This window comes from Centruroides sculpturatus, unplaced genomic scaffold, assembly GCF_000671375.1.
Source record: "Centruroides sculpturatus isolate CEXI.00-Female unplaced genomic scaffold, Cexi_2.0 scaffold337, whole genome shotgun sequence".
Taxonomy (NCBI): Eukaryota; Metazoa; Arthropoda; class Arachnida; order Scorpiones; family Buthidae; genus Centruroides; species Centruroides sculpturatus.
In genome coordinates, this window is record NW_019384508.1 from 50,132 (window position 1) to 73,527 (window position 23,396).

The 23,396-nt window shown below is 31.8% G+C and overlaps 1 protein-coding gene and 1 long non-coding RNA gene across 6 annotated transcripts in view; one reads left to right on the forward strand and one right to left on the reverse strand.

Annotated features, from left to right (window-relative positions):
• The window catches only part of LOC111622277 (GA-binding protein subunit beta-1-like), a 55,037-nt gene extending 42,064 nt beyond the window's left edge, over nucleotides 1–12,973 (forward strand). Inside the window, exons 7-11 of one of the 4 annotated variants that reach the window (XM_023364632.1) lie at nucleotides 9,591–9,710; nucleotides 11,687–11,817; nucleotides 11,901–12,000; nucleotides 12,083–12,177; nucleotides 12,599–12,959. In XM_023364632.1, coding sequence (XP_023220400.1) covers nucleotides 9,591–9,710; nucleotides 11,687–11,817; nucleotides 11,901–12,000; nucleotides 12,083–12,177; nucleotides 12,599–12,748 — 596 coding nt within the window. In that variant the 3' untranslated portion in view covers nucleotides 12,749–12,959. Of the gene's footprint in view, nucleotides 1–9,590; nucleotides 9,711–11,686; nucleotides 11,818–11,900; nucleotides 12,001–12,082; nucleotides 12,178–12,598 lie in introns of all 4 variants that reach the window. The other 3 variants (XM_023364633.1, XM_023364630.1, XM_023364634.1) reach the window with 3 other exon arrangements.
• Nucleotides 12,974–15,522: 2,549 nt separating this feature from the next.
• Nucleotides 15,523–18,544, reverse strand: LOC111622278. 2 transcript variants are annotated; one of them, XR_002756235.1, is made up of 4 exons: nucleotides 18,331–18,544; nucleotides 16,185–16,253; nucleotides 16,020–16,109; nucleotides 15,523–15,691 (listed from the first exon to the last, which is right to left on the reverse strand). It is a non-coding gene; the product is annotated as an uncharacterized LOC111622278 (long non-coding RNA). The 2 variants fall into 2 exon arrangements; XR_002756236.1 differs by lacking the exon at nucleotides 18,331–18,544 and adding an exon at nucleotides 16,337–16,691.
• Nucleotides 18,545–23,396: the final 4,852 nt, after the last annotated feature.

Sequence of the window (23,396 nt, forward strand, 5' to 3'; positions counted from 1 at the left end):
AACAAAGTTCATAACAAATTACAATAGAGTAAATGAGTGAAAAGGATTTTAAAGATGTTTTCTACAAAAGCTAATTTCAGTTTCAAATCTTTATTTATTGTAATAGGGATTACACTTCTATTACAGGGGAAATGCAGTTTTTTAATTATTAAAATCTGGAAATAACAAATAAAAAAATCTTTTTTATATAAACTGATGGAAAAGTGTTACAAAACTAATGTTTATAAAAGTAAATATGACAAAACTGTAAATTTTATCTTTTTATTTAAATAAAAATATGATTGTTAAGGTTAAATTTAGACATTTTGTGAAAAGCTTATTAACTCAGCAATGATTACAATTCAGCCTGGTAGGTAATCATCACCAGTTTCAATCAGATCTTACCACTTTTGCTGCAAACTTTCAATTCTATGAACATAGAATGATGGTTTTTTTTTTTTGAAGACGATCTTTGTGTGTCATTTTCACATGGGTATTGACATTGAATCATTGAACTGTATATTGGCAACATGGTTCTGCAGGGTTTGAAATAGATGATAATCAGTTGGCACCAAATCTGAGCTATAAGTTGGATAAGACAGAATCTTCAACCCAAACTGGCTAGCGTCTCTAAGGTCATCTTTGTTCTGCATTGCATGTGCTGGTGCATTGTCATAGTGGTATCAAACTTTGTTGAGTTTTAGAGTGTATGGGAACACTCAATTCATGCTAATTCTATGGTGGTTAACTGTGGATTATTGTCTTGTCAGTTGCAGGGAAACATTGTCATCAATGGTATAATCACTGCCTGGATGGGGTTCATCTTGAAGCGAGAAATCTCCCTTGAATTTCTTGAACCAACTGTAGTGGGTGTCTGTTGACTGTGTCCTTGCCAAATTCTTTGCAGATGAGATCATGATCCTTAGTCACATTGTGACTACTTTTGAAGTGATTAGAGCAACAGCATGTGAATGTGTTTTTTCAAAAGTTTCATATTGTAGGACAGTGCTGATGCATATGTGAGAACCGAGGGGGTAGAGCGCCGAGCTTCTTCCCACTTATCGGCTTCTTTGTTAGGAATGGTCGATGTGTTAACAAATAGGAGAGTGAGCAAGATCATGATGAGGTGTCAGTCGTACTCAAGGATGACACATAGTTATATATATAAGAATAACATATTTAATTATCTAAAGCTATACAAACAAATACAAATCAAAAGGCTACAAAAAGGGAATAATCCAAAAATATTTCTATATCACGACAAAGAACATACGGTTGTCAATAAGTCGCCTAATATCTAGCCTCTATAAGGCACAATATCTTCTAAGTTCAACTAGCCTAAGTTCAATCTCCAACAGAGAGAGAGTTGAGAATTTTCAAGAGTTACCTCTTTGTCCCTGATCTTGTAGTATGGGTTGTCGTTGAACTGTCCCCAGATCGGCTGACTTTAATCGTAGTCATCCTTCTCCTCGGATCTGGCTCATCAGGAGACGGACAGTTATTTTGGCGGGAAGGCAAGGGTTATGACGGATGGAATGGCAGTATGGGTCTGGTGTCCCAGTCAATGTCTGCCGGTGATGTCCACCCCGAGAACTGTGTCCCTGCCTATTTTATACCCACCTCAGAGGGGGAAGAAAATCGGAGAACATTCTGATGCAATTCCATGTAATTTCGACTTGTCCAGGGTTGTTCATGTTAGTTGTCAAACATCCAAATCTTTCTGTAGATTTATTACTTCTTCCATCCAGTATTGTCACTTTTTCCCTCATAAATTTGATAACAGTTGTCAAACTAACAGAATTAATTGCTGAAGGTGACTAAGGTCTTGTACCTTAGTAATGATTGTTGCCTTTTATGGTCATCTTGATCTGTTTTCTCATTGTTCACATCGAACAGAATAGAAAGGGGGGGTTTTGTTTGGTTTGGTCTGCCCTTGTCAGTAACCTTTTTGTTACCCTCTATCATGTAAGTTTCTCATTAAGTTCTCATTTGAGGTTTTCATTGAGGTTCTCATTAATTGGCTACTTATTTGTACATCAAAACAAAAGATGGAAATGAATAATCCCCTGTTGTGAGGGGAGAACTTTATCTGTCATCCTAACTGTCTTTGAAAGTCTAGAAGGTCACCTTTCGAAGTGATGCCATAAACTGATGGGGCAAAGGTCTAGGTTCAACCTCCCAAAAAAACGAAACTGGAGGAATAAGGGAAATAATGATAAATAATAAAAATTTTTGTTTTGAGTTTAAAACTCACAAAAGAGCCTCCATCCTCACACATCTATTTCCAATGAAATGCATCCTTATTACTTATATACCTATTGAATGTTCTAGAACATTTTTTCGAATTGTTTTTAGAAAAAAAAATAGAAATGTCCAAATTTTACTTTTCCAGCCTGATAAAACTGTAAAAATTTAGAGTAATAAATAATTAAAATACTTTTAAAATTTTTAAATTTTAAAATAAAAATATTTAAGTATTTTATACAGGCTTGTTGATAGACAATTTTTTTTAATAAAAGAAATCAAGTTGTTTTGTAGTATATTTATGATGATAGATTTTTAAGTTATAAATTATTTCATAGCTTTAGAATTATTTTTGTTATTTAGTTGGATAGGAAAATTTTTATGTAGTAATAAATATAAAACATAAGTTTAGCAAGATTTTATATGATTTTTATAAGTTGTTTTATATATTTGTTTTTAACTATTACAGTATATATTTTCTAATTTTTGCAATTTTCTAGATAAAAATTTTCAAAACCCTTTTTAAAATGATTATGAATTTTATTGTTGTCTTTAATTAAATATATATGAAATGGTCATAAAACATTTTTATAGTTGGCCGGTAAATGACAAATATAGCCACAATTATAGACTAGCTGGAAAGCATCTCTGTTTATTGCATTACACATCATTTTATTATATTTCTCATTTTATTTAATCTATATATCATCATTAAATATGACTCATTATCATTAATTAATTAATGTATTAAAAATGAGTTGATACTGTTCTAGTTTTGTGTTTCATTCCATAGATAGATATTTAAATGCAAGGCATGTTTTTTTAAGTAAGTACCATTTTAAAATAGGACCACTGCACTGCTACGGTTGGTGTTCCATGAATGTGCACTGAGTACCTACGTCTGTGGCTAGCCAACAGATGTAGGTACTCAGTGCACATTCATGGAACACCAACCGTAGCAGTGCAGTGGTCCTATTTTAAAATGGTACTTACTTAAAAAATTACGCAATTACAGAAGCATTCATCTGTTTTGCTTTTGTTTGTGTGTGTGAAATCCGGAATTTTATTAAGCTAAAAATTTTAATTATCTTTACTTTTGTTATATAACGGATTGAAAGAAAAAACGATCTTAGCTGGGAATGTGTAAATCTTCTTTTCATAACTATCAACATTCTATTGTTCTCACACAGCCTGCAGTTCAACTTGCACAAAAGTTTATAGTTAGCATCCAAATTTCATCACTTGTTTGGATCCCGGGAACACCTATAACCTTTATCTCCTATAACAACCAGTCATGTGACTAGTTTTTTCAGCAAAAAGCTATAAAAGACGCTTCCTACCCCCTCTCGGGGGAGTCTCTTACCGAAAGTCAGACCGATGACATCGGATACCGTCGAGTTTAATCTCCAAATGTACCGTAAATTCCAAGCCTCCCACATTGAATGCCATCCGACAGTCGCAAACTTTTATATTTGTGCCAATTTGGATTACCCTAAACCCCATGGATATCAATGTGCATTTATGAACGCGAATCTTCGTGGAAACCTACAAAGAGGTAAGAAAATCTATGTAAACTCTCTCTCAAGCTCTTAGGTGTGTTTAGTGTCGAGATTCGTATGTGTAATTTTTGTTGATCTTGTCTATTTTAAATAAACTTGGTTTGTTAGTTAAATGGTAGACTCCTTTACTCATGTACTGCCGACGCCTTATCGTCGACCCAGATTACTCTCCCTCCACTTGACCAACCTAGAGTAGAAGTCCCAACCCTCGGGACCATTATCGTAAAATAGCCATCTTGACAAGTGGCCGGAAAGGGAGGTGCAACCGTCCCTGACCTTCCTGGTGGTTCATATGTATTTAAAATGTCTCAGATATTTGAAAATCCCGCCAATTGAGAAGTACGTGTGGTGATTCATTTTTTTAATGCAAAAGATGTGAAAGCGGCTGGCATTCATTGGCAGATTAGTGAGTGAGTATGGAAAAAACATTATGAGCGATGGAATGGTAAGAAAATTGGTTAGAGCATTTAAAGATAGTGGTACTAATGTCCATGATGAGGAGCATAGTGGGCAACTGTCTGTCATTACTGAAGACTTTGTGCAGAAAGTTGTTGCAAAAGTTCGAGAAAACAGATGCTTTACGATTTCGTCATCCAAAACAAAAGGTATGGCAAGCTCAGTAAGGGGATTGTTTTGCTTCATGACAGTACCTGTCCACACATGGCTCAACAAACTCGAAATCTTATCACATCATATGGCTGGGAACAACTTGATCACCCTATGTATAGCCCTAATCTAGCAAATAATGACTACAACTTGTTCCTCCACTTGAAAAAGGCATCTAGGCAGTCAGCTCTACAACGATGATGTCAAAATGCCATGCCTCAGTGGTTGGCAAATCAGGCTGCGGGTATCTATGAGGATGGAATTCAGAAGTTAGTTTATGATATGAAAAGTGCTTTTATATTGGAGAAAATTATATTGAAAAGTAGATTAAAGTGCAGGCTTTCATGTAAGAATAAAATTATTTTAAAAAATGCAGTTGTGTTTTTTTAATATCAAAATGGTACTTATTTAATTAAAAACATGCCTTGTAGTTTGATAAAATGTTGTATGCTTAGGTGATTAGTATTTTTAATTAACCCTTAAATAGCTGGTTATGGTATTTCAATACAATGTAATCAACTACAGATAATGAAGTTTACAATTAGCAAAAGTTGCTCAGCAAATAATGTTAACAAACCATCAAAAAACACTTTAAGTTGCTGAGATAATTAAAACATAAACTAAAATGTAAATTTAACCTGAGGATGGCCTATTGAATAGGCTGAAAATGTTAGTTTACATTTAAATTAAATTATCTCAGCAACTTAAGGGGTTTTTTGATGGTCTGTTAATGTACTTTACAATACTACATAAACTCAAAACTGTTATGAGCAGTTTTAGATGTGATAATATGGTGGATTGATTGGAACAAATTAAATAGAATATTCCCTTCAGTAATTGTTGATAATGTACAGCTAGTTATCGAGTAAACTGTTTAGTCAAATTAATTGCTTTATTATCTGATTAAAATAGTATTGCTTCAGAATCATTATAAAGGATATTACATTTAATTTTAATGTATGAATGTGAAATAGTTAAACATAGCATATTATTTAACACATTTGCCAGAACAACATTAATATTTTAAAAAAAATAGAAGGAAATTAAAATATTAATGCCATCCTGGTTAATGTGTTAATTAATATAATTTTATTATTTTACTGTGCCATAATCCTGGAATGCTTTTTAATTTTTTGTTTTGCATATTATGGTGAATGAGTAGCCTCTAATGAAATGCCAACTTCACTGATAAAAGACAGTTTTGTTCCCCACTTGTGCGAAAGGACATAACAAAGACATTTAATTTCACCTATTTTTTGAAAATATTTAAAATAGCATATTATTATATAATCTATATAGATGTATATTAATTTATAAAAATAAAACTGCTTTTGAAAACAAGGATTAACATTTTCACTGATTAAAGATAGTTTTTATAAATACTAGACCACTGTAACTGGAGAATCATTATTTTCTCGCAATATTCTGATAACTCACATGGTTTATACATGTTTCAATTATAGATTATTAATAATGTTCAAAATTAGTATGTACATCCTGAAATACAAAACTAAAAAATTATATTATTAAACATATGTTTAATCCCAGAATAAATTTTTTCATTTTTTCATTTTTCTTACATAAAATGTAGCCATTATTTTCTTATTTTTATGCAATATTTAACAACAGCAAAATTATTGCTATTAAATGATGTGTTCCGAGTTTAAGTTCTTCATTCAACTTGTGTCTTTAATTTTGCAGAAAGTTATAACTAAAGCAATTTAACAAGTCAGGAAAAGAATGAAAAAAAATTAAACAGTAATTATGAATACATTTTATTTCTAAATGCATTGTTTTCATTTTTATCTATATTGTATTTTATATTGCTTGAGAATATTGTTTTATTTTTATAAACTTTCCAACAAATTCCTTTTGTTTTTTATTATATGTTTTATTTTTAAAGTGAAGTGTGCATTGCACAATAAAATTATATTTATTTGTTGTAATTGTGTTTTGTGCTCCTATAATTGTGTAATCTACAGTCAAATTTTGTTAAAAATTTATTTTTCATTGTCGTTTAACTTTGATTAAAAACTAACAACACTTAACAAAAGTGAACATTTTTCAAATTTCCTTAAATTGAAACAAGATATGCCAATATGATTTTTTATTTGAAAGTTTGAATGGAATTTAAAAATTTAAATATTTAAGTTATGGTCATAAATATAATTAATTGGTTGCAAAATATCCCCTAAGAAATAGAAATATTTATAAACAGGAATAAGTTACATTAGAAGTTATAATATATAAAATTTTAAACAGTCCACTTTTAATAAAGGTTCCATATTTTTCAAACTTAGAATAATTACACTTTTTTATTCTTTTACAAATGATAAGCATAAATAAAACATAACGTATACTGGATAGATACTTCAGTTAACAAAAATTTATATTTATGATTTAAGTAGCAGTATCAAAAATACAAAAGCTTTTGTTGTAATTGAAGATTTTTACTTTCCTGGCTGTTACATATACATAACAAAAGAAACATTGACATAACAAAAGAAAATTTGACAAACATATACATAACAAAAGAAAATTTTACGTAATTGGAATTATGTCAAATTTGATTCTCTAAGCTTTTTGCAAATCTTTGCATTTTGAGACCCTTGAACTCAAAAAAGTCAAATAAAAAGGGGGAAATTCCATAGATGTGTGTGTTGGTGTCTATTTTATTTAAAGATTTTGGGGGTGGGAAGATATGAGACTTGAACCTCTCTATTTTGAGAGGGGTCAAAATTAATGATTTTACTTATTATCATCATTTACAGTTTTTTTATAAAACTCATAACCTCAAACTTAAGCTTTTTAACATTTTATAATAACTAATACTACAATACACCCAAACCTAAAATCCAGTTAGAAGAACGAAAACATTCAATGAAGAACAAATGTTTTCAACCTTTATAAAGGCCACCATCATGTTCTACTGGTAGAATGCAAATCGAACAAAAACAGAAATTTAAATAATGTTTGTTGTACATCACATGCGCAGGAACACCATAATTGCTTTAATTTATAACTTATTACTGTGTTCCTGTACATACAATGTTCATATACAACAAACATCATTTTAAATTTCTGTTTTTGTTCAGTTTGCATTCTAATAGTAGAACCTGAGAATGGCCTTTGTAAAGGTTGAAAACGTTTGTTTTTCATTAAATCTTTTTGTTCTTCTAACTCAGTGTTTTTCAACCTGTGGGTCGCAACTCCCTTGGTGGTTGCGAAGCCTTACACGGGGGGTCGCAGGTAAAAGAAAAAGACAAGTGTTTGTAGGTCCTACACTACATTAAAAAAAACTACAATTTCAGCGAGAATTATGGCCCACCCCAGAAAATGATAGCGGAAAAAGTGTTGTGCTGATCTGCAAAAAGAAATAAAAAGTAGAAACGTAGAAGCTGAAAATTCTGATCCTAAACAAAAAAAAAAGGTCAACATCTTCCTGTACCGAATGTTATAATTAAAGGAAGTTTCATACTTTATGTGTGTTAAGTTATTGTCGATTCTTCTGAAATTTTCACTTTAATCAACAATAATTTGTCTCAACAGAGAGAAAATTAAATACATAGATTTTAAAATCACTGATATAGTTTTAATATGGCCCTAGGGGGGTCGCCAGAATTTTTTAACTTGTAAAGGGGTTGCGTATTCAAGAAGGTTGAAAAACACTGTTCTAACTGGATGTTATGTTTGGAAGCATTGTAATATTATACAGTCAACCCCCCCATAACACGGTAGATACGTTCCTGTTTTTATGAATCCAGCTTCTAGAAGTCCAGCCAATCACAGCCCGGCACGTATGCAGTTTACGTACTACGGCTGTTTGAAAGGTTTCTTCCATAAAATTAATCGATTCTAGACTAATTTGACTAAACATTTCCAAAATATGTATAACTTTTGGGAATAATCCATATAAACTATGCTATAAACAAAAAATTGTAGGATTACTTACCGAGTGTACACCGTTCGACTACGCTGTTGCTTAAGCTTATTGTCATCGGATGGCACTCGCGTGCTTCCTGATAAGTTATTTTTTTTGCGAAAAATTTGCTGAACTTTAGAGACATCATTAATATAAATATAATTTTTATGGACATTAAATAATAAATGGTTATTGGTAGGTTCACTGCTTGTTTAAACTCAACGGTTTGTGCAATCCTGTTGCAACACGAGTCGGCGATGACATTTTAACGAATTATAGGAGTCTTTTAGCATGTTTGTACTAATACTGTCGCAATTTTTTCACCATGATATAGGAATCCGAACTATAGGAACCCGTGTTATAGGGGGGTCGACTGTATATATATTCAGTTCGGGATAAGGTTTCTGTTATAATAAATAATAATATATGAAATTTTGTTATAAAACACTTTTTAACAGCTGAGAAAATTATTTTGAAATAAATCTTCATATTAAAATTAGTACAGCCATTGCATATGTGACATTATCATATACTTGTAAAACAAAGATAAAAAGTAAAATAGTTAATTCTTATTGACTTACGTTTATCTGTATTTGTTGTAGAGAGCACTGACAATTTCGGTTGCCACTGGTTGGTTTCAATGTGCTAGGATTTTCAGTTGACAGACACAAAAGTTTTGAAAGGGGAAAAAATTGCCTTTTATGTGAGCTAATGTGATATTACAGAAATTTACTTTTTAAACTAGTGATATCACAAATAAATGATTTGATGAGAAATAATTTACACAGGTAGCAAGTATTAATAGGGTTTTCAAAATAAGTTTTAATTAGTGTTTCTGCTTATTATATTATTTGAGTGGATAGCATATAATATTTAATATTGTTTTATCATGCCCAATACTTTCCATTTCAGAGGTTCTAACCTTTAAATGAATTAAGAAATTGATTGATTATCATGCATAATAAATATCTTTAAAAAATTCAAATAAATAATGCTTACAAAATTTATATTGCATATTTTTAAGAATTTTTAACTTTAGATAGGCAAATTGCATATATTTTTACAATTAATACGAAAATTGACATTCACAATAACTGAATATGGAATTTGATATAATTACAATTACTTATAGCAACAAAGTAAATTATTTTTCACTGAATAAATATTTTTAAATATCATATATTCGATAATTCACATGCAGACTTTTTATTTTTGAAGTCATTGTAACTATTATTTTAATGTCTTAGTTTTGTTATAACTTTTTTATTTTTCCATTTTAGCATCTGCTACCACAGAGGCCTTGCAATGGTTAGAAACACATGGTATAACTATGTTCCCCAATGATAATTCCACTCTTATTGCTTCGGCAATTGAAGGAGGACAGACTCTTTCATTAACAGGTAAAAGAATTTAGTCTGATTATCCAAATGTGGACTTCAGTTTAGATCTGTGAGATGAAAGTTTATAATTCTGTAGTAATTTCTTTGAAGTTTCTATTTTCATATGAAGTCATACCTTAATTTGTGTGCAATTTTGCTGTAGTGTAGTTAATAATTTGTGTATAATAAATACACACTTGTATATTTAATTCATTATTATGGGATTCACTATAGCCTTGTATATATTTAGTACAATTTTTAAACTTTTATGTAAAATCAGTATTTGTTTTAATAAATTCAAACATTTCAATTTCTGGGAATCTCTCTGATAGTGTGTTACCTTTTATATATGGTGATCAGGAAAGAAAAAATTTCAGTATTATTCTCAAAAGCCATAGAACAATCCATTATAGCAGTGGCTCCTTAAAGCAGAAACCATTCTTCTGTTAATATGATGCAACGAATTACTGAAAATTTTTGATATCATTTTTGCATTTGTATTTAATACCACATTATTGGAAGGTTATATCTTAATTAATTAACATTCTTGAAACCCTAGGTCTGGCAGCATTCCTAATAATAAATGGAATGAGCTTTTCTGCCAAACCACTGAAACATAAAAGTACAATAGTGGGATTTTTTAAGTTTATTACCACTGCTATGTTCGTTCTGCTTAACATAGCCTTTTCTTGTCAGCTGCCTGTAATATAATGCCATTTTATCTGCATTGAATGAAATTTTTAAAGTTTTACTCTAAATTAGTGTTTTTCAACCTGCTCAATGTCCCACTATTTCTAAGTTAAAATAATTTTAACTAAATACATTAGATTAAATGAAATAACTTGGTGTTATGTCTAGTATATTTTTTACTACATTATGTATATGATTATACGAGTTTTTCATTGATATAATAAATAATTAATTTGAAGTATTGAATAGTTTTAATTTTGACACTTACATTTATTGTTCTTTGGGTTTCTTTCAAAAATAATGTATTTAATAACCTTCAAAAATTTTCACAACATACTGGTTGAAAATCGCTGCTCTAAATACTGCATATTTAGGATCATAATTGCCAATAATGTTTTTAGTTTCTGAATGCAAAGGTAACAATGAAATATGGGAAACATGCAAATTGATATTTTTGCTTTCCCCACATTGAATTTTGAACAGAGCATTATGACATTGGATGAATTTTTGAAGTCATCACTGCTTGCTTTAAAGTTGGAAATGTTTAGTTCCTAAGCTGCTTTCAGAGCCTTCTTCTGAAGTATAGATCCAGAAATTGGAATGTTAGAAGATTGGTATCTGCAAAAAAAACCATACATTACCTCATTCAATTCATCAGTAACAGTCATCTTCATTTTCCTGCATTCTAAAAAGTCATCTTTGTTCCACAATATTGCTCAGTCTGTCTGGAATTATTCATGCACACATGATAGCTAAGATTTTTGGTTTCCTTCATGCATTTCACAACAGCAGTTTTCTCCTTGGTTGTGAGATTGTTCTGTCTTTTAAATCCCATTTTCAAATGTAAATTGCAATTACATTATAGACTAATGTAATTGCAATTTAATCAAATGAACCCTTACCCTTTACACAGCACTAATTCTAACTCCTGTTTCTGACATGTGTAGTATTTCATATACTCTCCTGTCAGATAGCCATTTTAATATACAGTAACATATGTGATTGCATGCCATCTCTAGGCCATGGTGATAGCCAATAATATGGAAATTTTTACGAATTCAAATTTTATTTTTTCTGTTACAAATAGTAAAATGAGATGTAAATCATTGGTATGTTAAAAACTACATTTTCAAGTGAAACAGTTGGAATTACTTAAGTTTTCAGTGGTGCAAAATTATGGAAGTTAGGACAGTATTTTATTTTCAGTTAATGTAAATAATATTATACTCTCATACAATTACTTCCTTTTTCTCAATCATATAGAGATTTTAATGAATCCAGTTAATTTTAATTATTTTTGTTTTCAGAGGCAGGAAGATTAGCACTCACATGGGTGAAAGAACAACAAAATATGGCGAAGAACCCATCAGTTCCGCAAAACACGGAAAATGCTCTCGGTTCCAATGGTATACAAAGTGTTTCGCCCAGTGGAAATCAAGTAAATTAGTGGTCTTTAACATTATCTTTACAGTTAAATTATAATAAATAAATTAATTTGTTTTATTTGATTTTTTTTTGTAGAAAGTTATTACTATATTAGCTGATCAAGGTCAATTACCTTCTATTATAAATAATTCTCCTCCATCATCTGTAGTGGTTGTGAGTGGATCACAAAACAGAGGTATTTATTATTATTAACCTGATTCTGAAATATGTTTATAGTTTTTATGTCTCCTTTTAATGAATTTTTCTTTCATTAACAGGAAACTCTGAAGGAAACTGTATAGAATCACCTGCCAAGAGACTTAGGAAAGGATCCCAACAGTCTTCAATAAAAACATACGGAAGGACATCTATGGTAATTATAATAATTCTTTCTACCTAATTTGGTAGTCCACTTATTGCAGTTTTGTCACATTAAAAATTGTTCCAAATGTTACTTTAAAAAGTTTTACTCTGTACAGGCATACCTTGCTATAAGGCGCTTCACTTTAGAGCACTTTGCAATTCATGTTTATTACTTTTGCCACTTGCCTCACACTAGCTTAGGATTTTCAGGATATTTTGATTATTTTTGCTTTTGCATTGTGTTTTTAGGCCTAGTGCTAGTGTAAATATGTTCTTAGGCTTTTATATACACTGGCAAGTAAAAAAAAGGCTACACTTTGCTTTACAATGGTTGTCCAGAATCCAACCCACCATATCAGTGAGGTATGCCTGTATTTACATTTACTAGAATCAAAACAATTATTCTTATCTTATGTATTAAATTGTTTTAGAATAATATTGAAAATGAAAAGGAAAAATTACAGAGAGAACTAGATGAAGCTCGAAGACAGGCGGAGAAATACAAGACCCAGCTGCAACAGAAGGAACACGAAGCAGAGCAATATCGCAAACAACTAGAAGAAATCCGGACAGCAAAATGAGAAAAGGATTATAATGTACACTTGTAATATTTAAATATCTGTATATAATTTCATTCTCAAAATGTGCAATTTCATCACAATCATGAATCAAATAAAATGCTGATTATTTTCAGATAATAGCTTTTTAATCATTTTGTCTTCTTAACTTATAGTGCATTTGCAATGAAATATATATATTTTGTATCAAGAATGATTGAATCAAGCAGTAAGAGAGAACTACAGTATTTCCACTACAATTTTTTAATTTAGGACATTATTCTTAACACAAACTTATAGTAATCTTTATTTATTATGTCAAATTTTATAAATTTGAGGGTTTAGTTGTTGTTTTAATTTTTACTATGAATGAAGGCTCATTTTGAGTAATGTTGCAAATAACCAAATTGAGATTTTTATAATAAATACAGTAGTGCACTGTGAAACAAGCCAGCAAATGGTATCTGTAATGAAAAAAAAAAAAAAAAAAAAAAAGACTGGTTACCATGAAAAATGCTTCCGACTTATCAACTGCATGGGCATACAAAATATCAGATGAGGAGGCATTCACACACCTCAGCTGTGAAATCAAAATTTAAGAAAAAGAAGTCATCATCAACCTGCATACTAGAATCATAAGAAATCGAAAATGCAGAGGGATCAGGAAATGAATATTTGTCACACAGTGGACTAATTAAGCCATCTGTAAAGTCCCTAAGTGAGGTGAACGAAAAAATATTTCATGCACTATTCAAATTTCACTGCATAGAGCAGTGGTCGCAACCTAAATACACTGGAGTGCCACATAATTTTCTTTAAAGTGGACACTCCGCAAATCACTGTAATCAAATTAGCGAAACTATGTTAAGAAAAATTTGTTTGACTATAATAAACTAAGCATTAGTGACTCCCTTGAGGTTGAACTTTTGAAGCTAACACTTCAATATTTAGTTGATAGTTGAAGGTTTTAATTTTATGCACACTTCCGAATTTTTATCATTTAAACAATTACGGATTTATAATATATTTCATCATTGGGGATGTTTGCTCATAGTAGTACATTGTACCGAAAATAGTTAAAAGAGCAAATGCAAATTTTTTCATGCATGAAAAATCTGGAAGTTCATTCCACATTATACTAGTGTTATAAATGTATGAAAAATGATTATGCCTTTTCTTCTGGGGATGATTGAATTGCTTCAAAAAGAAAATACAATAATGATGTTTTGCATTCTTTTGTTTTGTGAGATAAATAGGCAGAAATGTTGAAATTCGGCTAAAAAATTTGATTTTTTTTTTACATTAAATTATTACTTGTCTCATTCATATGATTTGCATTGTGTAATTCATTTTTATGAATTTTTAGGTATGTTTTACATGTGATTTATTTTCATTTCGGTATTTTTTTTTAAAGATCGCTATGTTAATCAGCTTTGATTGTTTGACGAAGGATTTTTCCGATAGGAATTGCTTTATGGTAATACATACTTTACAGAGAAAAGAATCTGAATTTTATTTATTTATTTGAGGGAAAAATTACTTTTTTCTTTGTTAATTATAGTGAATTTTATATCGTATCAAATTGTTGACAATTTGTCATTGTTAAATTAAACTTATAATCATTTAAATCAATGAATACATTAAAATTCTATCATTCTCCACTGTGATCACATGTATACAGTTTTTTCGTGATTATCTCGGATAATCATGAACGTTAAACGTTATTAATTCTGCGATAATAATAATTTATTGATAAAAAATGAGTAATTTATTTTTTTTTCAATCAATTTTACAATTTATTGAATGAAAAACACTTCAATAAACACATAAGTAAACCCATATTGTTTAAGAGTCGAGTGAATTTGCTCTTCTTGTTAGGCCATTTAATTTATATATCTTGAGTTTCAGGAAGTAGTTCTGACGCCCAATATTCCATTCAGTATGTGTTCAGTACAAATGGTAAATCCTACCAACATTCCTTCCATAGCTTTTTTTTTCATGGGCCGAATAAATGTAAACCGAATCGCTCGGTACTTAATAAATTTACCAGTTTAGGTATCGTGCTATTCGGTTTATTATACTTTGGTAGACTTCCGTTTTAAACAGGTCCTTTTTAACAGAAAAATCTCTTCGTTGTAAAGAATGTTTTTCCTTTAGACCGGTTTCTTCTTATTTAGGTTCAGTTTTCAACAGGTAATTTACCGTACACTGTGTAATTTAGATAAATATTTTAACTTTAACGTAAGCAGGACAAAGAAATACTTATAAAACTCAGAATTGGACAATTAATTACTGCACAATTCATAATTCCCATTAAACATTGTTTTTAGTTTCTCCTTAGAATATAGGCTGGTCCCCATGAAATATGCACCATTATACTCAGTTTAAACTTAAATTTTCTTGAATAATTATGTTAATAATACTGTAATAATAATGTAAATTACAATGAACAGGATAGAATAAACAAATTTCTCGTAACTTATAGTAATTTAATTATTATATTTGATCACAAAGAATAAAAAAAAAATTAATATTTCGCGTATTACAAAATTTATCTTGCACTGTATGGGTTGAGGTATTAGACCGAATGCTTGTCTATACTATTGAGATTGAGACGTTATCGTGATGAATGAAATTGTGGCATGACAGTACTTTTGATGAATTGTTGCCTGATGTTACTGAGTCATTTAAGTAATCTATAAAAACAATTACCACATGAAATCAATATATCAGATATAAGTGCACTGTGTTGCAGAAAGAGCAGGTAATCTGCAGTTATATGACACTTTTCTGGAATAATTGTGTTAAACAATTTATATATTCTACAGTTTTAGACTATATATTGAGATTATTTGTGGAATTAACAAGCAATGAATTAGTAGCTGGTTTACAAGATTTGTCGATTCCTTCGAAGGTATCTCGTAACTTAAGTAATATGTTGAAAACACTATACAGCGATTCATACATCTATAAAATGACAATGTTTTATTACATTTAAATTTTAAAAAAAGTTACTTCATATTTATAAAAGTTATAAAAATTTTATATAATCAATGGCATATGATTTTGCTAGAGATTCTCTAGAGGATGATGTAAAAAGTACAGTCAGAATGAATAGAAATTAAGAGCACCATAAAGTATTGTTTTTTAATAAAATAATTATTTATTCATTTATTTTTAATAAATTCTTTAAGTTTTAATTTTATTCCTAAATCCTCTGGTAAAAAACACCAAAAATCACGCTTTTTAAGTATGCCATATCATACAATCAATTATTTTAATCAAATAAAAATACCTGAATTGGAAATTCTGTAGAAAGAATCAAATAACCTCCACAACTGATTCCAATTTCGATTTCGCCAAATTTTTTCATAAAATTCAATATCTGTAGATAATTTTAAGAATAAAAATTCAGTTTTCTAATTTTAAAATTTTAAAAAAGTTAAAATTTTTGAGTTACCTTCAGATTGACTTTCAACGGAAGAGGAATCAAGTTAAATTTTCTAATTTCTTGAAAAGAATCGTAAGCCTGTTGTCGATAATTAGAAATAAATTTAAGGAATAATAATTACTTTATACTTAAGTAAAATTAATATTTTATTTCGAACCTACCGATACAAAGATACGAGATATCACAAATGAAAGTGACACTACCGAGCATATGCCGAGAATGGAAGAAAGTAGAAGAAAAACTTCGTAGGTATGTAGCTGATGTAGTGAATATTGTGTTATAGACAGCAAAGCACATAAGATAAGCGCCAATTCCGTAAATAATTAACAAAGTATTACCCCATTTATCGCTCATTTCTTGAATTAATTCGCACAGCTCCAAGTGTTTTCGCATTATATCGTTAATTTCGTATTTTGGATTTTGGGTTACAAACAAACTCAACTGTTGTGATAATGCGTTAAATCTTTCGTACAGCATTACGCTTAATAACACGATTGTAGTAACAATCCAAATGAAAAATCCGGATTCCAAAATCAAAATGAAATGAGTATAAACGGAACAGACAAGAGCCCGTTTCCAAGTTGATCCCTCATTTACTGCTTTAAATACGTAAAATGAAAATGCGACTAAACCGATTAATATACAAACGTACGAAGACCCAGACAAATAAGACGTTCTTATCTGCCATTTATTCATTTTTTCGTTTTCTCCGTCATACCCTGAAATTTTTAAGTCGAAAGACAATTTATATTTTGCGCCAGTATGAAGCATTAAAAGTGTGCCAAAGCTTGCGAGATAAACCATCATCAAACGGAAAGGCTTATTTAAACCGCTTCCTGCCATTGTTTTTGCGGGACTACAAAACCATGGATCGTCGGCTGTTGCAAATCTCTGCACGGTTAACGTAGTCAATTGCGTAATAAGCAATAAACGTACCAATTTTCCGTAAACGGACAACCATTTCTTCTGTTTCTCGCTAAGTTCTTGATGTTTGCAACGCGTATAGAATATATTTCCGAAAAGTGCAGAGAGATTAAATATTGGGCATATCATACAATAAACGCAACTAGCAGCCATTTAACCTAATAATTTGTATCTGATGTGGAGATTGTAAGTGCTCGCTTACTAAAGAAGTGCCACGTGGTTATATCCGGTTGACGATAAGTTATATAACGTATCAGCATTATATAAAATCGTGAACATTGATTTTATGGTTATTTATTAAGAAATCACTTAGGAATTATTATATTGCTTCTCCTGATAATTTAAGACATTCCATAGTCATGTATGACATATTTATACTGCTTTCCATCGTAATAATCCTATTATCCGTATATATCAATGGAAAAGTAATTGATGTGCAAATACATAATATATAATAATTGAATATAAGTTATTATATAAATGTAGCATATTTAATTAAATGATTCTTTAGTTCTGATTGTATAGTATGTTTCAATATATACATTTCTTATTATTCCCCGAATACGGATATTTTAACAAAATTTGATTTTTAAATTATTTCTAAAGTTTAAGAGACAGAGTGTGCGTGCCGAGTCCGTCACTGGTATATTGTAAAAATTCAAATAAATGCGCTGAAATAATTTACGCGATGAATAGTTTCTCCATTCAATATAGGAACAACATTGTCTATGTAGCTTTCGATTTGTTTTTATTAAGTTATGGCAACGCAACACTTGGGCGATCTGCTTAGGGGGATGCCATCCGGGAGGTCTTTTTAAATGTAACTGGCCCCTATTCAGGCGTTACAGACGTGGAGTAAACCCGGAAAACTCCACGTGGCAAGCTCGTCATGGTCCACGACCGAACTTTCAGTGTTTAGAGAATTGAACCGCTTGGCACTGGTCGACCATGTAGCTTTCGAATTTCATGCTAACACTTATAAGGAATGTTTTATAAAGTTCTTAAACAATGAAAAGATATATGCAGAGTTTCTGTGGACATTATTAATTATCCCGTTTTTAGCTTTTTTTTAGTCTTTGTGAAACAGTGTACCCATCAATCTATTTGTTTAGTTATACAATTGCGAATTTTGTTTCTTGTTATTAAACAGTTACTTCTAGATATAAATAATATTTGTTGTTAAATTAGATATATCTGAATTATTAAGAGAATTGTTGTGTATAAATCTCACCTCAAATCTGAAGTTAATCTACGAATGGAATTCAATTGTTAGATTTGATTACATTTGAAGTTATTTGTTTTCCTCTTCAAATATTTTCCTAAAGAATACTTCACTTTGATTATATTTGATTACTTTATCGGAGGAATTATATTGGGTAATAACTTGTTTTACAAAAGAAAACATTAATTTAATATATTTTGAATGTATGTAAGTTGAATGTATATGTTAAACTTTATTACCAGATTACTTAATCTGGTAATAAACTTTAACATATTATTAAGGATTATGTCACAAAGAAATTGTTTAATAATCGAAATCATAGTCTCAATGTTTATTTATTTACAAAATGCAACAACATAATATTCTTGCAAGTTCTGTAATTAACATTTCATAATTATTTCTTTCCGAGAAATATTTTACTGGAATATTCCGCTGAATATATAATGATGCTTCTGAAAAATTCTGTGATAAGTCTGTTTTACCATTATTTCTTAAATTTATTATATAAATTTATTATATATATAAACGGACTTATCACAGAATTTTTTATCGGCCAGTAAGGAGAAAGACTTTTCCTCTGATAAAAGGAAAGAAGGAACTGCCGCGGTGCAGTTTCAATGCTCAGAACTGAGCAACCTCACTAGTCTTGCGGCAAGAGTGCGAGTTGAGAAGAACCCACCAGTGGCTAAGCTGTCTTCGTTCCCTGAACACTGGGAGTTCGATCGTGGATTCGAGCCGCGCTCGGACCGGCTGGCCACGTGGAGTTTTCTGGGTTTTCTCAACGTCTGTAACGCCTAAATAGGGGCCAGTTTCCCTTAAAAGCCCTCCCGGAAGGCATCTCCTGTACGCAGATCGCCCAAGTGTTGCCATAACTAAAACAAACAAGCGAATTGAAAGCTCTACAGACAGAAGTCAGAGCCTTTCGAGAAAGGGGAAGGTGGCCCTTGTTTCACCAATCGATCAACAAAGTCCCAGTAGAGCAGTAAGCTAAATTCTCCTTATGGCAAAAAAGAAAACCTATGCAAAGGTTGCAAGTGAACCCCGTAAGCCAACGTGAAAGCCTTTCCTAACCCTGACAGTTCACGTACCCCAAGAATGGGAAAAAGAATAGCGACGCGGTCCGTGACCATGTAAAGAAAATATCAGCCCTGCCAAGTTAAAAGTAGGGGTGAAGAACATCCGCCGAGTCAGGAGGAACAGTTGTTACTGAGGTCGCCTCCCAGAGGGACATTCAAGTAGGCCTACTCCAAAAGGAATTAACAGAAAAGAAGGCGTCGAATGAGGCAGACCTCTGCCAACTGCCGAAAAAGCGCCATACGAGGTTTTATTATTTACGATGTCGAAGAGACATCAGTAAAGACAAAATGGCAAATATCGATTTGGGCATGAATGTTGACAATCTTAATCCCAAGTTCTTCATTAAAGGGAAAGAGATTCCTCAATTGGTTCTGTGAGGTAACGTTTTCCTTATTCAAAAGGCTCCTTAAAAGGACATGATCCATGTTGAATGGACCAGGAATCGGATCAAGGAAGTCTTTCCATGAAATTAGAAGAGATAAACTAAAAGATAAAACATATACTATTCCGTTACAGTTAGTAAATATTTTATTCTATTATTAAATCTAGAAAATTGTTTTAATACAATTAAATAAGCCTGTCACAAGTCGTAAGGATAAAAACTTTTAGTTTTTTTCGTGAATATTTAATTCTTACAGGTTTATAAAGCGTATAAATTAGTTGAAAAGACAGCCAATTTTTAACAACAGATCGCGGTAAATTAGACTTTCTGACTAATTTACTCACACCACTAAAAGATGCAAGAGATTTAGAATTATAGTATATCGATTTCAAAAGTTCTTCCATTCGAGACTTTTCCTCCTCTTCCTGTTAGATTTTTTCCACTGATGAAATAAATAGTCTAAGAGAAAAAAATTTTTTCCGGAGCCTCGATCAATGCTAGTTGATAGTGTGTTTTTTGGGGGTAATGTTGCCAAACCTTTGTTTCCAATTCACTCTTTAGGAATGTTTATTTTCTTTAAACTATCCCAAAATTCGTTAAAACCAACCGGAACAATTGTCGGTTTTTATATTTCTCATTACATACCAAATTAAGTCTACTATGACTTCCGAAAATACCACGGATTATTAACCTCTTAAGTGTTTTTGTGCAGCCCATTATGCTACTTACAAATTCCCCAAGTAATTGATTTTTTTATATTAAATAATTATTTCGATCCATAGGCGAATCTGACAGCCAAAAAAATTGCGGAAANTTGATTGAAAATGTCTTTTTTAGTGTGACGTAAACGTTTGGAAGACATTTTGTAATTCTTTTGATTCGAAACAGTAATGCTAATTGGGTCAGAACTTTGCAACATGTTGAATTCCGCTTTGAAACCATCGCTAAAGTAGAATAAACATATGGAAACGTTGCAAAGTGTCGAGCAGAAACTCTGCTTCGCCGCACGTGTGTGAAGCAGAGTTTCTGTTCTAAATTCAAAGCAAAAAAAGTTTCTGAATTCTACTGTCGCTGTCGCCTTCAATTATATGAACGTTGACAGGGGTGAAGAAGAAAAAAACGCCCCACCGCGATTTAAACTCGGATCACTGGATTCAGAGTCCAGAGTGCTAAACATTACACTATGGCACATCACCTTAATGCATTGCAGATTGCCTTATCGACTATCGCGTAAAGATATCGCCGCATCTGTTGTTGCCGATAATGGAAATCTCTCCGTCTACACTTTCTCGTTAAAAAGCGAAGCTGTTGCCACAAATGTGTCACGAACAGAATGACGGTTGCGGTCAGTGGACGTGGTGAAAAAGAATTTAAGAAACATGTTTCGTTTCGTCGTGTGGAAAGCAAACGGATCGTAAATTGTCGATGGCTCTCCTTGATCGGTGTGTAAATAATCGAATCATTAAGGGCCTGTACACACTAGGCGTTTTTCAACGCGCGTTAAACGCGCGCTTTTAAACGCGCGTTTTAATGAACCAAGAGTTCTATGTAGCCGTACACACTGAAACGCCAAGCGCGAGTTAAACGCGCGTTTATAGATTTTTGTTAAAGCGCGCGTTTTGCGGGCACTTTACGGGCGCTTTGAGATATATGTGCTGCCTTATAGCGACGATGGAGGAGCACACACAATCAATTACTTTCTCGTCCATTTCCAAACTGAACCAGTGCTAAACGGCGAACTAACGCTCGTCGAACGCCAAGCTAACGCGCGTTAGCTCGGCGTTAAACGCGCGTTGAAAAACGCCTAGTGTGTACAGGGCCTAATTCGTTTCAAGCGTATTACTGTTTTTATAGGAAGCGATCACGCCGCTCGCACGACAGAGGCACAATACTGACACTTGCAATGCAATGCAAGTGTCAGTTGGCGGACGTCGCGATTTCCACAACGAAAGACAGCGTGCGATCGAAAATACTTAACGAATTTCAGCCGAATCGTTAAACGACGCCCATCAAATTAGTTAATGCGAAGAAAGGCGAGGATGTTGCCCCTTCGCGATATACGACGGAGGATTTTGCGACACTCAAATTTCCGTTGCATGTGACAAACGAACAAAGTAATGTCCGTTGGCACGCTGATTGGCTTATAAATGGGCTTTCGAATGCGGAAGTCTCATATTGTAACGGTAAGCACTCTAGACCTTGAATCCAGCGATCCGAGTTCAAATCTCGGTGAGACCTTTTGTTTTTTCTGTCGTCGAAATTCGTGCCCGATGCAATTATGACGCCTAATAACGTATAGAAAAGTCTCCCGCAGGATAGCATACAGTGTGTGTAAGTCCAACCGTATTGCACTCAATCAAAAATATTTTATTGTGTAATCGAGTTACAATAGCCAAGTACTTTTGACCAATAAATATCTAGCCTACCCGTTGTAGTCGGCGGCAGAATAGTAAAAACTTTTTATAGTTTACCTTTTTTCATGTATAAATCAAATAAGTCTTTTGAAAGAAAGGGCTGACGAATTTAAAATTTAATGAAAAATTGTTCCTGGTGATTGGACATGGCGACAATTTAAGGTATTTTAAGTGTCTATTACGCCTCCTATAAACGGGTTCATATATTGCGGATTCGTGTATAGCGGCGAAAAAAATTGCGACCGTATTCGTATAAACACACTAACGCTAAAAGAAACTCGTAAAATACGGTAAAATGTCATCGCCGACTCGTGTCGCGATAGAATTGGTCGAATCTAGACCAATAGCGGATATTGCACAAACAGTTGAGTTTAAACGTGCATCGGACCTACTAAACACCATTTATTGTTTAATTAACAGCCATAAAAATTATATTTATATTATTGATGCCTCCAAAGTTCAGCAAATGGTTGTGAAATACTAGTACTACAGGTTGTGAAATAGTATTAAATTCTGTAAGAATAAGTACAATACAAAAATACCTGCTGAGGAGGGACAAATGTGTTAGAAACGCAAAATTGTGTGTGTGTCCAGGTATATTAAATATTAAATAAAAATTGTTTTCTGTGAAACTCTGTATTGTCTGTTAAAGCCAGTATAATAAGTCCTAATAATAGAGAACGCTTGTTTATAAACGAAAATTTATAATTTAATTTTTTTAATGGAATTATTTCAGATCACAAAATTAATTTCTCGAGAGAAATTTTGGGCTATAGATTCTGTTAAAAAGCATCAATTATCAGCGAAAAATCAATGGCAAGTCGATTTTACTACAAAAAAAAATTCATGGATTAAATTTTATAGATGAATATATATTAATAATTCTCTTAAATAAATACTAACACGCATTTTATTAGATGGCACACAATAAAAATAATTTGTAAGTGTTTTTATTACGTTTATCTGAATAAATTTCTTTGTAACAATGTTTTACATTCAACAAAATATTTTGCCAAATCCGAGAAAAAAAAATTTGTCGAAAGAAACTTTCCTTTAGAAAATTTAATTAAAATACTTAAAATATTACATCTATGACGTAGAACTCGTGACGTAACGCGTGACGCATTGCAACGACAAATTCGAATTCGTTCCATTTCGTATTGTTGCCGACGCCATCTTGGAAATTTATGCTTTCCGGAAAT